This window comes from Bos indicus x Bos taurus, chromosome 1, assembly GCF_003369695.1.
Source record: "Bos indicus x Bos taurus breed Angus x Brahman F1 hybrid chromosome 1, Bos_hybrid_MaternalHap_v2.0, whole genome shotgun sequence".
Lineage (NCBI taxonomy): Eukaryota > Metazoa > Chordata > Mammalia > Artiodactyla > Bovidae > Bos > Bos indicus x Bos taurus.
Genome location: NC_040076.1, coordinates 71,803,247 through 71,818,097, shown reverse-complemented (window position 1 = coordinate 71,818,097; position 14,851 = coordinate 71,803,247). Strand labels below are relative to the sequence as shown.

Below are 14,851 nucleotides of genomic sequence, written 5' to 3'. Positions count from 1 at the left end.
AGCCAGGCGCCCTTCACTGGGATGGGCAGTGACATAAGGCACAGGAAGCAGCAGAAGGCTGAGATGTGGGAAGAGGCTCTTCTTTAATACCTACAGCTTCCTTCCTACCTCTTTGTCTAGTGAGTTTCAGCCTTTAGGAATTTTGAATTGCAAGCTACCTTTTGAGGTCATATTTATTTAGTAAAATGAAAATGATACATATTAAGCTTCTTGTAATTTTTATAACCTTTAATATAAAGCAGTGAAGAGTCTCAAACGCTCCAGGAAATGAGTATTTTATATTTGTGCTGAAAACGCAAAAATCTAACCAAATGGCTTCATTTTCTATTCATTTCCCAAACATTAATGGATTACAAATTTTGTGCAAGATAAGAATAATCGCAGGGTGATCATTTTGAGGCTGTTTTGATTTTAAGAGTTAAAATGTAAAAAAAAAAAAACCAATCAGGAGCAAACTCCAGGTGCTTCCTGACTCCTTGAAGCTGGAATGCCCCAGTGTGTGACTGTACCACCTCGTAAGTGCCTGTGTCTGGCAGGGGTTGAGATCTTCTCAGAGCTTCCCCAGCTCCCGCCACACGTCTCTGCCTTTGCATCCCTCAGCTTGGATTAAAATCCATATCTCTACTTGTCAGTCTCCCTCGCTAGTCTGTGAGCTTCTGTGGGAGAAAATGGATTCTATTTCTCAATGCCTGGAATGCTCTTGAGTCCCAGTAAATATCAGCTGAATAAAAGACAAAAAAAATTATTTTCTTAAAAATTCCCATAGCTTCTCCCTCACAGACTCTCTTCATTGTACAGACTTAAGATGGTCCCATTCTTCACGTGGTTCTGAAGACCTCCTGAGAGCAAATGTTTCCAGGAAACTGCCTGTCAGAGACTCAAAACTTCCATAGGATTCCCCCCACTAAGGACTGCCTATTGCAGGATGGGGGCACCTGGATTCGGGTCACTTGGAATGTGCCTTTGCCATCAGCTTTCTCTTTCTAGAAACAGGATTGTTACCTTTAAACTGTTCAGGGCTTCATTTTTTTTTTCAACATCACTGCTTAAGGATTTCCAAACTTAGGCTTCTCATTAAAACCCCACAATAATTAGTCCAGTTTAGAATCTACTGTGAGCACAGCAGGTCAGCAGCAAGTTTATTATCAGACTCGCAAGGTAACAGAATGGTGCATGGCTAAATGTCTGGGCCAGCTTGCCTTGGGTTCTTCTCCATTAGCTTCTGCTGCCACGTTTCCCTTCTGGTAGGTTTGTAATAGGTTGCTCTGGTGGTTTGGTTTGTCTTTATGAGGGTCGGTATAGGGGAAAAGCAAAGCAAGAGAAGGAACATGGAGTGAATGCAGCTCCCTTTAGAGCCTGGTTACATGGACTCGGGACAGTTCACCTGATCTGTGATCGTCATTTTCTCAACTTCAATGTTATTAGAGGTCAGGATATCTTTGAGATAGGTCACTGTTTCTGGAGGGAGATAAGGGTTTCTTCCCAAGATCCAAACATGATCCATGTGAAAAAGCCAGATGATTGTGGTACAGGAGTACACGAGGGCGTAGTTCTCATAGTCGGTGGCCAGGACCCAGTACGGAGCTGACGGCATGACTGAGAACCAGAGGAAGGCAGTATTAGGAGGGACCAGGGCAAGAGAAACCTTCATCTCCAGGGTCCTGGAAGCCAGGCTCTGGGATTCTAGTTCTTCTACATCAGTGGGTCTTCATTCTGGCTTCATGTGGGAATCATATGGGACCTCTGAAAAACACCAGGCGCATCTCTCCCCACCCCAACTCCCAAAGGCCGAACTGGAGCTTGTTGGTACTTTGGAAAGCTTCCCAGTAATTCCAATGTGCAGCCAGAGTTCAGAGCCACCATTCTGGATCCCCATTCCCTGACTGCAGGCTGGTACCTGGAAGCCCGTAATATCTGGAAGTTGGGCCGGATCCCCTGGACTGACAGGTGCACTGAGCACAAGTGCCTATGGAGCCATTACTCAGTAAGTGCAGTTAGGAATGCACAGTCAGGGGCCCCAGGCTTTCCAGGTTTGTACCATCCAGCTTCCTCTATAATCCACCTACAGGAGGAGGTAGAGGCTAATGTTGGCTTGCTTGTTTTTCTTCTTGTGTGAACTTTGAAAACCCCACTATTCTTAAGAATATGGTAAATCAGGTGATGGCTGTTGTTTAGTCACTCGGTCATGTCTGACTCTTTGTGACCCTATGGACTGTAGCCCATCAGGCTCCTCTGTCCATGTGATTTCTCAAGCAAGAATACTGGAGTGAGTTGCCATTTCCTGCTCCAAAGGATCTTCCAAAGCCAAGGGTCGAACCCGCATCTCCTTCATCTCCTGCATTAGCAGGTGAGTTTTTCACCACTGAGCCGCTGGGGAAGCCCAAATAAGGTGGTAACAGGTTACAAATTCTTCCTAAAGAGCCTATAGAGATTCACTGATTGACATCTGAGTAGTGTTGAAAGTTCAGTATTAAAAGGGTCTTTAAGAAGACAGATGGAGGGTTTACTTTTCCATTTGAATCCAGAAATTTCCTTTGTGAACTTGACCTCCACAGCCAAGCCAAGTGTGTGGCTCAATGGCACTGGCTCCATTGTGTCAGCTCCATCTTAGGCCTGCACTCCTAGCCCTCCCCTTTTTCGCCCTACTGGGCTTTAGCTTACTCACAAGGAAAGCACCCAAGCCAAATAAGTTCCCTACAGTCTTTATCTCACACGAAAACTGAAAGAATGTCTTTTGCTGACACAGGTGGTTAATGGTCATGAGACCCCTGGGGTGAGGGTAGGAGGAGGCAAATCCCTCAGTTTCCGTCAGTGTGGACATGCTTCCTCTAGTAGTCAGATTCTATTTTTAGCTGTGGCCCCATTAAGCATCCCTGTCCCCCTTTTGGCAGAACGCAGTGCAGCTGGGAATGCCTCTGATGGTCGTCTACATGATTCTGTCTGGATGTAAGTTACCCATAATAAACATAACCGTTCTTTATGGAGTTGCCTGCTTTCCTTTCCAGTCTCAAAGTTCCTTTTAAATTCAGAGGATATTATTCAATAACTCCACCTCCCAACACCAAGGAAAACCCACTGTCCAACTGGAAGGGGAACCAAATGAAACCCCCAAAATTTGGATAGAAAGTGGCAAACAGAGCCAGGACTCCAACTTACCTTCACTCTTAGCAGCTCTTGCTTTTAAACTTTCTCACATGTTAGTCGTTTTTCTAATAACTACTAATTTTGCAGTTATTAGTTCCCTCTGGGAAAGAAGACTGGCTTGAGTCTCCTAATACTCATGCCCAACAGGCTTCAATCTGTGCTTCCTCCATTGACATACTTCCTATAGTTTTATAATAAATCACCTGGCTGCTTGTCAGTATCCACACTGACATGTAAGCTTCACAGGGACATTGGCCAGCTCTGTCTTGCTCATCTTTGCATCTCCAGGGCCTAGCCCAGCATACGGCAGGTAGGAGGTGTTCCACAGGTAATTATGCATTGAATCAGTATAGGTGACACTCAGATGTGACAGGACTGCTCCGACCCAGGGCTCTAGCCTTCAGTTTGTCGAGCTCCTGTCCCTGACGCCTCCTGAGAGAAGTGTATACTTACACCAGAAAAACTTAACTGCCAGCTTGGCAGGCTCTGTGATGTTCTCCGGGGTGGCTTCACCTTCAATTTGATTCACAGTTCCATCAGCTCTGCAGTGAGTAAAAAACAGAACAAAAAAACCTGAACCAGTTAAAAGCCACAAATCAATGAAAGGCAAGATTTGTGACACCAACAATCATGGTGGCCAACAGTGCAATTTCTGGGTAGGAGATTCTTGACGGTAGGCTGGGTCCTGGGTCTATTCCCTCCCCTTTGCTTTATTACTGTCTCTGGACTGAGCAGAGAAAGACAGTTTTGGGGTAATAAGGATCAACAATTGCAATGGCCAAGGACTGGATGATATGTGAGACCCTGGCACTTCAACCCTTTTTTTCAGAGTATATGTAGTGGCCTGCAAGGCTGTTTCTTGCTCCTGGACTCCAAAGCATGACGGAGGAAAAAGGGAAAATTTACAAACAAATGAATCAACCTCACACAAAAAGAATATTCATTTCTTTAAAAATGACAAGGGTCCAAAGGAAAACATAAAGGCTGACTAGATCACTAAAAATCATGCAAAACATGAAGTCTGGAGATCTGCAAAGTTTTCCCCCTCTTTGGGCCTCAGTGATATCAGGAGCTCTGAAACGAGTCTGATTTTTCTTTATTCAAGACTCTTCCAGTATTGTTTTGGTTTATGCGGGGTCAGAGAATCAGCCACTGTGTTGCGGCTCACAGGAAGCTTAATGGGTAATATAATGGCCATGGGAAGTCTTTCTGAGCCTGTGTGACTACCAGTCTGACTGGTACTTGTTTTCTTGGAGTTGAACACACTTCTTAGACAACTTAGGAAACAGGAATGGCAACCCTTCATGTCCAGCTTCTTTCATTTGTCTTCTGGTTTCTTCTCCATTTCACTTCTCCCTGGTTTTAATTTACTTTAAAACTTTTAAATTTATTTTTTAATTTTAATTTTTTGGCTATTTCTGCTTTATTGACTATGCCAAAGCCTTTGACTGTGTGGATCACAATAAACTGTGGGAAATTCTTCAAGAGATGGGAATACCAGACCACCTGACCTGCCTCTTGAGAAACCTGTACGCAGGTCAGGAAGCAACAGTTAGAACTGGACATGGAACAACAGACTGGTTCCAAATAGGAAAAGGAGTACATCAAGGCTGTATATTGTCACACTGCTTATTTAACTTATATGCAGAGTACATCATGAGAAATGCTGGGCTGGATGAAGCTCAAGCTGGAATCCAGATTGCCAGAAGAAATATCAATAACCTCAGATATGTAGATGACACTTCCCTTATAGCAGAAAGTGAAGAGGAACTAAAAAGCCTCTTGATGAAAGTGAAAGAGAAGAGTGAAAAAGTTGGCTTAAAACTCAACATTCAGAAAACTAAGATCATGGCATCTGGTCCCTTCACTTCTTGGGAAATAAATGGGGAAACAGTGGAAACAGTTTCAGACTTTATTTTTTTGGGCTCCAAAATCACTGCAGGTGGTGATTGCAGCCATGAAATTAAAAGACGCTTACTCCTTGGAAGAAAAGTTATGACCAACCTATATAGCATATTAAAAAGCAGAGACATTACTTTGCCAACAAAGGTCTGTCTAGTCAAGGCTATGGTTTTTCCAGTGGTCATGTATGGATGTGAGAGTTGGACTGTGAAGAAAGCTGAGTGCCGAAGAATTGATGCTTTTGACCTGTGGTGTTGGAGAAGACTCTTGAGAGTCCCTTGGACTGCAAGGAGGTCCAACCAGTCTATTCTAAAGGAGATCAGTCCTGGGTGTTCATTGGAAGGACTGATGTTGAAGTTGAAACTCCAATACTTTGGCCACCTCATGCAAAGAGTTGACTCATTGGAAAAGACTCTGATGCTGGGAAGGATTGGGGGCAGGAGGAGAAGGGGACGACAGAGGATGAGATGGCTGGATGGCATCACTGACTCAACGGACATGAGTTTGAGTGAACTCCGGGAGTTGGTGATGGACAGGGAGGCCTGGCATGCTGTGATTCATGGGGGTCTCAAAGAGTTGGACACGACTGAGCAACTGAACTGAACTGAACTGAACTGTGGCATCTTAGTTCCCTGACCAGGGATCAAACCCTCACCTCCTGCATTGGAAGTGTGGAGTCTTAACCACTGGACCACCAGGGTAGTCCTTTCTCCTGGGTTTTGAATCTCTTGAATCTCAGCTTTGTCACTTACAAGCTCTGTGACTCTTGGGCAAATTACTTTACCTCTCTGTATCTCAGTTTCTTCATCCATAAGAATGGATTTAATAATAGTACCTACCTCAGGTTGCTGTAGGGATTAAATGAATAGCAATGCTCATTTACATATACATAAATACATGCACTTGTACTCACACATATATATATGCATACAGAAGAGTGCCTTGCACATAGGAAATGCTTAATTAATATTAGTTATCATTGTTTATTGTTACTCTCATGTTTGTTGATGGTGGGTGGGTAGCAGTTCTTACTGGGTTTCTTTTTAAGTTTATATTTGCTTTTAAAATATGAATTTTGGGATCAGTGAAGAAGCCCTCAATGATAGAAAAGTATATCTCTGTAGACTCTCCTGTTCACAAAACCTAGAATGTGACTATGTATGCATTTCATTCTTGCTTAATAAGAAAAGGAGTTTTCTAACAGTTAAAACTGTCTGAAGATGGAATAAACTGTCATGGACATTGATGAGCTCCCAGTTTCTGGAAGGATTCAAGCTAAGCTAGATGCTCTCAATCAGCAGGTGGTATAGAAAGGGCTTCTCTTTTGGTACTGGAGATCAGACAAGAGAGTCCCTGCTGTCTTTTGCTTCCAGAAGGTCTATTTTGGAGTGAGAGCAAGAAATCTTGCAGTTTGTGTTACCATTAAGTCCCCAGGGTCTTTCACAGGCTCTGGGACACAATAAGTTGCTCAGCAAGTAGCCATGGAAATGAATGTGTGACTTGTCCCTACCATCCTGCCTGCCAAAAGCTGTCCTTTCAGGACCTGTTGTGAGCAGGCAACCAAGACCCAGCCATGTCCCCATCCTCTCACACTAGAAGGCAAGGGCACCAGTCATCCCAGGACAAGTCTGCAGGGCTGCCTCCAGGATGTACAATGCCTTTGAAACCACAACCACTCACCTCAGCTCCTTGTTTATCACTTTGACGTTTCCATTTTCCTTTAGTGAGTAGTTGGCTTGGATGCAACTTCCCTTCTCAAAGCTCACTGGGATCTTCTCAATTTCATACCATTTTCCAAGATACTGCAGAGACAACGACAGGCAGAGAAAACCCTGCGGCTCTCTGGGGACCTGAAAACTCTTCCCCATTGCTGTCTTTCAGAGCAGAGCCCTTTCTTGGGGAAGCCAGGCAAAATGGGCTGCATTGTTCCCAGAAGCCACTGAGCAAGATATTGATTCCAATGGGAATAAGTGAATCGGATGTGTGGGCATTGGTTGAATGCCACCGTCCATTCCTAAAGTGCTCTTATTTAGCTATGTTCTTGGTGTCCCCTTCAGTCAAAACCTACGTGAAATTCTAAACTCTGTAAAAGGAAGGGATTGGTTTAGATGATGTAAGATGTCATCTCAAATATTTTATGATTTTACAAGGCATCTTTGAATTGTGTGCAAAGTCAGATATGTTTACTGTGGGGAGCTGGGACTCCAGAATCGACTCAATTTTCCTCATAAGATCCCACACGAGGAGTTGGTCACAGAGGCTTTTGGCAGGAGATCAGGATTTAGAAGACCTATATCATTCTTCCCCTGGGGGCTTGCTCTCAGACCGTAACTTCAGTGCAGAATCAGCTTTAGAGGAACTGAGCAACCGTGTGGGTGAGAGTGAAGGGAGACAGTCACACCCTGCTTCCACACATTCCCCGGCGTAGAGACTGCTTCAGTCTACAACCTTCGTGAGGGCAACTTGGTAATGTCAAGCAAAACTAAAACTACGTTTACTCTGGCCCAGCAATCTCACTTCTGTAAAGGTATCCTCCTGAAAATAAGAAATGATGTATGTCTAAGGTCATTCATTGCAGTTCTCTTTGTACTATCAAAAGACAGGAAGTGGCTTGAGTGAGCATTAATAGGATTAACTAAATGATGACACATCCATACAATGGAATGCTGTACACCCTCTTTTAAAACACAACAGGCAATTATCTCCAAGATACACTTAATGGGAAAAGAGCCAGGTGCAAAATAGTGTATATATATTAAGCTACGTTTTATGTAAAACTGGGAGAAAAGGTTATATCGGTTTCCCATTGCTAATGTAACGAATTACCACAAGCTTGAAACATCACAAATTTATGGTCTCATAGTTTTGTACATCTGAAGTCTGACAAGGTTCTCACTGGGTTAAAATCAAAGTGCGGCAAGGCTACATTCCTTTCCAGAGGCTCTAGAGGAGAATCTGTCTTCTTTCCAAGTCCTTTCCAAGTCCTAGATGTCGTTTGCATTTCTTGATTTGTGAATCCCTTTCTCCATCTTCAGAGCCAGCAAAAACAGGTCAACTCCTTCTCACACTGCATCTCTCTGAGTCTTCTTCCATCATCACACCTCCCTGACCACAGCTGGGAAATGTTCTCTGCTTGTAATGATTAGATTAGACCCACCTGATAATCTAGGATACCCTTGCCATATCAAGCTCCATAACTTTAATCACAACTTCAAAATCCCTTTTTCTATATAGAGAAACATTACTTGCAGATTCTGGGGAATAGGACATGGACAACATTCTTCCTACTGCAATTATATATGTGCTTTTAAATATATATACACATTATCTCTCAAAAGACACCATAAGCTGTTTTTACTGGGGAGAAATGAGGCTGGGTTACAGGGGTGGAAGCGAAAGTTTTCATTGTATCTTCTTTTGCACCCTTAGAATTTTGAACCTGGTGAATATATTTACCTAGTCAAAATGTTAATTGAAATGATTTTAGAAATTTACAAATGTATTACTCAGCAAAACAAAGCAAAATTAAAGAGATGCAATCAGAATTTGAAATGAGAGCATACTGCAAATAGGTGGCAGTATTGCTTCAGTCACCTGGCTCTTTGTTAAAATTACGTTCACATTTATGACATAAATTTTCCTCTCATTTGTTAAAGGACATCTTTCAATTAAAATCACTGAACTGAACATGCATTTAAAGAATAAGCTTAACATGCATTTAAAGAATAAGCATCAAAGAATAAGCTAAAGGTCAACTGGTTTCATAGGCATCCTCCAAAAATATCTCCATTTTATACAGTGCATTTAAAATAGTTCCATTACTGTTAAGGTGAATTTAATGGTCCACAATTTAAAACAAGGAAGCTTAATTTTCCAGAAAGGAAGAAACTCAGAGGTGGAAGATTGCTCTTCATGTCATGTTCCCTCATGATCTCATATTATTTTTGTGAAGGGTCTTCATTTCTCTATCTATATAAGGAGAATGCAATGTTTAGAAATAATTGTGAAAAGGAAGAAGTAAAACTATCTCCATTTTCAGATGACAGGGTTTTGTAGATAGAAGATTCTAAGGAATACACACACGCCCCCACGCACAACTATTAGAACTAACAAATGGACTCGGCAAGGTTAAAGGATAAAATAACTAATATCTAGGAAAAAAAGTATTCCTATACTTACAATGACAAATCTACAAATTAATTTAGAAAATTTCCACTTATAATAGCATCAAAAAAAATAAAATTCTTATGAAAATTTAACCAAAGAAGCATAAAACACACTCTGAAAACTACAAAAGACTGCAGAAATAAAGAAGACCTAAATAAATGGAAAGACATCCTATGTTCATGGATAGGAAGACTTAAACTTGCTAAGATGGCAATACTCTTCAAATTGACCATAGACTTAACAGTACAGTCTCTATCAAAATTCCAACTAGCTTCTTTACAGAAATTGACAAACTGATCCTAACATTTATGTTGAAATACAAAGGACTCAGAATAGCCACAAGAACAAAGTTGAAGGACTTATATGTTCTGACTTCAAAACTTACTACAAAGCTGCAGTAATCAAGACTATATAGTCCTGGAATAAGGACAGACATATAAATCAATAGAATAGAATTGTGAGCCCAAAAATAAATTCTTACACATATGGTCAATTGATTTTCAACAATTATATCAAGACTATTCAGTGTGGAAAGACTCATCTTCTCAACAAACAGTCTGGAACAGCTGTATATCCTCATGCCAAAGAAAGAAGTTTCCTTTCTGTATCACCAATGTACAAAATATAACTTAAAATGAATCAAAGACTTATATGTAAGAACTAAAACTATAAATCCCTTAGAAGAAAGTATAGGAGTAAATCTTTATAAACATAGACTAGGCGACTTTTTTTTTTTTTTTAAGATATGCCACCAGAAGCACAAGCAAAAAATGAAAAGATAATTTGGGCTTCATTAATATTGAAAAGTTTTGTGTTCAAAAGACATGAATAAGATGATGAGACAATCCTTACCATATATGGGGGAGTTGATTTTATTGATATCTTTTTAGCACAGGTGACAAGAAGGCCCCTGGGGGAAGTGCTATCCCATCCTGGGTCCTATTTGAGTCACCCATGGGATCCCGCACTCCTGGGAAGCCTAGTTTTGAATCCTACTCTGCATTTACTGGCTGTGTGACCTGAGCAGGTGGCAAGCTCCCTGACGTTCAGCTTCTTCATCTGTAGAGTGAGGATAACACCTCTGCAACATCTGCTGCTGATGCCCTGTGTCCCATTGTCCTCTCAGCCCACCTCTGGGCTCACCTCCATCATGGCAATCTGCTGTTGATGCCCTGTGTCCCATTGTCCTCTCAGCCCACCTTTGGGCTCACCTCCATCATGGCAAGCACTTCCCACACACACTGCCAGCTTCCAACTCAAGCCCCTGGGTCTCCTTCCCTGTGAGAGGCTTGTCCAGTGTCATGGGAGCTCCCACTGCCTGCTTGCACCTATCCATGGGACAAGCTGAGGCACATTCTGTGCATTTCCTCAGAGGACCCCCAGCAGAAGTGAACCCTGTTCACAGAGTAACCTGCTCGTGAGCTCACCCTTTACTGCTTGCCTGCCTCCTCTGTTTCCACACAAGCCCACTCAGGCTTCTTGGGATCATCTCCCAAAACCTCTCTGCTCCCCAGTTCTTGTCTCAAAGTCTGCTTTTGGGAACTCTTTGGAGGCTAAGTACCTAACCCAAGGCTTGCTGTGGTCATTAGAGCAGGAAAAAAAAAACCCAAACCTGGTAGGATGCTTATTCAAACAGGAGACAGCAAAACAAGCAGGGATTTATTCTTTTACTACACCTTATTCACGTCGAAATTCTCCTGCACGGGAGGATGGGGGCATTTCCCGAGATGGAAAGCTTGTCCCTCAGCTGCTCCGAAGAGGCCAGCCAGGGCAGGGAGCAGCAGCAGCACTGGCACCATCCTTGGGCTGGGTGGCTGGAGATGGACCTGGAGTGGGGAGAACAAAGCAGCTGCAGGCGTTCGAAGTCTCTGAGGGCACGGAGTCCTTGGAGGAACATGTCTGGGCTCGTCGGTCTCTGTGTGGGCAGCCTCCTACTCAGCCCCTCTGAGCCCCTCATCCTCCGGGGCCACCTCAGTCATCGGTGTGGCTGTGAGGTCTTCCTCCTCTGTGAGCCTCACTAGAACCTTCTGTGCCTCCATTAGAACACAATCTGCCTGGCATTACAGTTTGTTGGGCTTATTTGGCCAGCTCCCCTGCTGACCCCACACAGCTAATTACATATTTTTCAAGGATGGGCATGATGTTTAATTCTCCCTGGACTCTCCCACAGAACCTCCCAGTGCCAGGCACAGTAGATGCTTGTTGAATGAACAGAAGCCATGTGTGTGTGTGTGTGTGTGTGTGTGTGTGTGCGCGCGCGCGCGCGCGTATGTGTGTGTGTGCACTTGTTGAATGAACAGAAAAAATGTGTGTGGGCGGGGGTGGGGTGGGGTGGCAGGGATTGGGAGAGAGTGAAGCCCTCAAGTGAACCATGAGAGAAAAAACTAACCGAAAACAAAACCTGCATTTAGCGCCCTATGAGGTTCATCAAAGAAATGCCTCCCCTGACTCCACCTCCCCACCCTATCCTCCACTTGCTGGCTGTTTACCAGGCCAGGAGTAGGCCTGGGAACCTTGGGGACCCCAGGATCACCTTGACTGGCTTTGAATTCTGGCTCTTCACATACTAAGTATAACTGTGTCCAATGGATGCTTTAATTTCCTTGGCTGTTAAGTGGGAATGATAATCATACCAACCTTGTGAAATTCCGAGGGAATTAAATGAGAAAATATAGACAGCATTTAGAGCAGTATCTGACACAAATGCTCAATAAATGCTATTATGAAATGCAGAAGCAAATTATTGTATTTCCTGAATTTCTCTTCCTTCCTTCCTCCTTCCCTTCCTTTCTTCCTTAATATTCTGTTGAGGCTACTTTTCGTACATGCTATACATTTAAGCAGAGAAGGACCAGTAGCTGATGTGAGCCCAGAGCCCTTGGGTGTGGAAGCTGCTTTGCGGGGGGTGCACAGTGGGCAGGGGTGGGGGCTGCAGCGCTGCTGGTGGGGTCGAAGCCTGGGTTGCTCCCAGCTTCTTTCACTGACTTGCTCTCAGTCTGTTCTCTTCCTTGTGAGTCCTCGCCTGTAGCTGCACGAGAGCTATTTCCAGCTCTTTGCCTTTCTCCCTGTGATGAAGAGGCCTGAATTGAGGCAAGCAAGATGTTCTCAGATTTGAGTTTTTAAAAGAATGTGTCATAACTGGGATAATTATAACCACTTTCTTAAGAATCTCTAAAGCTCCAAATAACCTTTAATAATCAATAGCTCTTCTGGAGGTTTTGTTGCGTGTTTTTCAAAAGAACAGTTACATAATGAGTAAAAGTTGATGTGAGGTTGAGGGGAGGAGGGACGGTCCCTGAGTCCCCGCCTTGAGCACGTCTGCCCCGTGAGGCGGGGAGGGCTACTTTCCTTGGTCTCTGAGGCTCCGTTTCCCATCAGCCCCTGCCACCAGGTAAACAACATCTGTTTTTAACCTTTTGGGGGGTGATGGATTTGCCAAAATCCAGCCTAAACCCACAAAAATTTGCATTCCTTTCCAAGCCCTTCTTAAAACCACTGAAGTTCTACTCTTGGCCCCTAGTCAGCTCCAGGCTCAGTGCCCTGCCCAGGAGTTCTAAGCTCAAGGATGGCCACACATTATGCACATTCGCCACGGCCCCCAAACTGGGCAGAAACTTAGAGGTCATTTATCCACCCTCTCCCCTCAGATGTACCGATGGGGAAGCTAAGGCCCAGAGGGGCAGAAGGCCGGGGCTCAGGCCCCGTCTCCAGCTCTCCATTCTGCCACAGCCCTGAACTTTGCTGCCTTCTGTGACCACCTTCAGTGCTTCAGTAAACACCTGCCTCTAATACCTGATGAATCTCATTTTACCACATGACAGTTTGACCAAAAGTCAGCTCCTGACAAATATCTTGTTACAAAATGTTCTGTAGTGAGCTGAAATGTGTTCTTTAGCTCTGCAGGATTTCAGAGCATAATTATCCCTGCCTGCATCTCTTCCAAAGATGCCTCTTTATTGCAGTAGTTTTTGTCCTATGACTAAACTTCTTGTGAGAGAAAGAGTTGATAATATCCATCATTTTTTCCCAGTGCCCCTTGCATTCTAATTCATGCAACGCTTGTTGAGCAATTTCTGAGGGTAAATCACATTATTAACCTGTATCTATGAACTCGGATATGTATGACTTACTTTTGCATCTTCTTCTAACACTAATGGGAAGATGGTCCTAACGAAGAGACTTCAAATACTTTTTAAAAATAGATATAATTTAAATATTATATAACTGAATATTAAATAATTAGAAAAGAATTCTACTAAGGTTATGGTGCATCCACCCTGGGACAGAATTGACTCTGTGTATTACTACTTACACTCCTCGAGCTTCTCCAGGGAGAAGCCCTGGTTTCAGAATTTTACATGGACCTAAGTCTCTACAACACCCAGTCTGGAAGAGTCCTGCACTAACATTCTCCATGTACTCAGTGAGGTTACTTCCTGATAAGCTGTGAAGCCAGAACTTAGACCAGGTTTCCTAAGAGTCTACACACCTGCACGATAGTGTGGACCTGGCATCTGGTCTCGAGGAGCTTCAGAATATTAGGGGTGAGACTTTTAGATTTCACTTGACAAAATAAAATACATTTCCACAAGTATATGGGTCTTAAAAACCATTTTGCTATTGAATCTAATAAGAAAACATATCGCCTGAAGAAAATTTTTCAGGAGATAAAAAGCTTTGCATTTTCTGTTAATATTATTTAATTATTTAATAATTAATTCTATAATACTAAATGAATTTTCAATTCACACAGCACATTCCAACTCACTTTTTGGTCAGTTTTACTGAAATGCACACTGGGTAACCCCCTGAGAATTCATCTAGTACAGTATTGATGCAGGAATAATTCCTTATTGTCCAATAATGGTATCAAGGGGGTTGCCTGACACAAGCAGAAGACTTTGAGGTGAGTCTTCTCAGGGTGACACCCCAGCTCTGGCATTTGTTGGTGGTCTTACTTTAGGCCTGTTGCTTAGGATATCTGAACTTCAGTTTCCTCATTCGAAAAACGACACTAAAAATATCCCCCTTGTAACGTCGTTTATGGAAAAATGAAACCAAGTCTGCAAAGCAACTGGCCAAAGGCCCTCAATCATGTTAGTTATTATTTTTAGCTGAAATGAGAATTTAAACCACAGTACATACCTTTTTTATCGAGGTGAAAGCAGTTTCCACACGCAAAATCATCCACTCTGAGATGCCCTGTCTTGGTGACTGACTTCTCCCAAGCTATTTTATAAGCTTCCTCAGGTCACTGATGTTTAATTTTAAGGCATGCCCCGCCCCCTAAGTTCAGGAAGGCTGGTCTAAAAGCTTTGCTCTGTATGAAACACAAAGATGGGATGTTATGTTCATCTCCCTCCCCCAATTTCTTTCACAGCTGCTCTCTGAAGAAGAAACAAGGAGATATTGTTCATGTGTGTGTGTGAGAGAGAGGGAAAGACAAAGTGTATTTCATTCAAAACATCCTTTTTGCTGTGTGGATTTTCTAATTTAATTTTCTCAGTCAGAATGCACTTTTAAGTTCCAGTAAGAAGAGTTGCGACATGTGCTCAAACATCTGTTATTTATTTTTAATTTTTTGTGTAAATGAAAAAACAACAAACCCCGTTTCCCGAAAATAGAGCCTGAATTCCAC

General features: G+C 42.9%; 1 protein-coding gene across 2 annotated transcripts; it reads right to left on the bottom strand.

The window, feature by feature from the left end:
* Positions 1 to 259: 259 nt before the first annotated feature.
* Positions 260 to 14,636, bottom strand: APOD (apolipoprotein D). Of its 2 annotated transcripts, none has more exons than XM_027537802.1 (5): positions 14,359 to 14,636; positions 10,890 to 11,039; positions 6,727 to 6,848; positions 3,598 to 3,686; positions 260 to 1,596 (listed from the first exon to the last, which is right to left on the bottom strand). In XM_027537802.1, exons 1-5 carry the CDS (start codon positions 14,398 to 14,400, stop codon positions 1,361 to 1,363), a joined length of 639 nt encoding a protein of 212 aa, XP_027393603.1. In that variant the 5' UTR covers positions 14,401 to 14,636; the 3' UTR covers positions 260 to 1,360. The 2 variants fall into 2 exon arrangements, with proteins under 2 accessions (XP_027393603.1, XP_027393594.1); XM_027537793.1 differs by having other exon boundaries at positions 10,890 to 11,049; positions 14,357 to 14,466.
* Between the last annotated feature and the right edge of the window lie 215 nt (positions 14,637 to 14,851).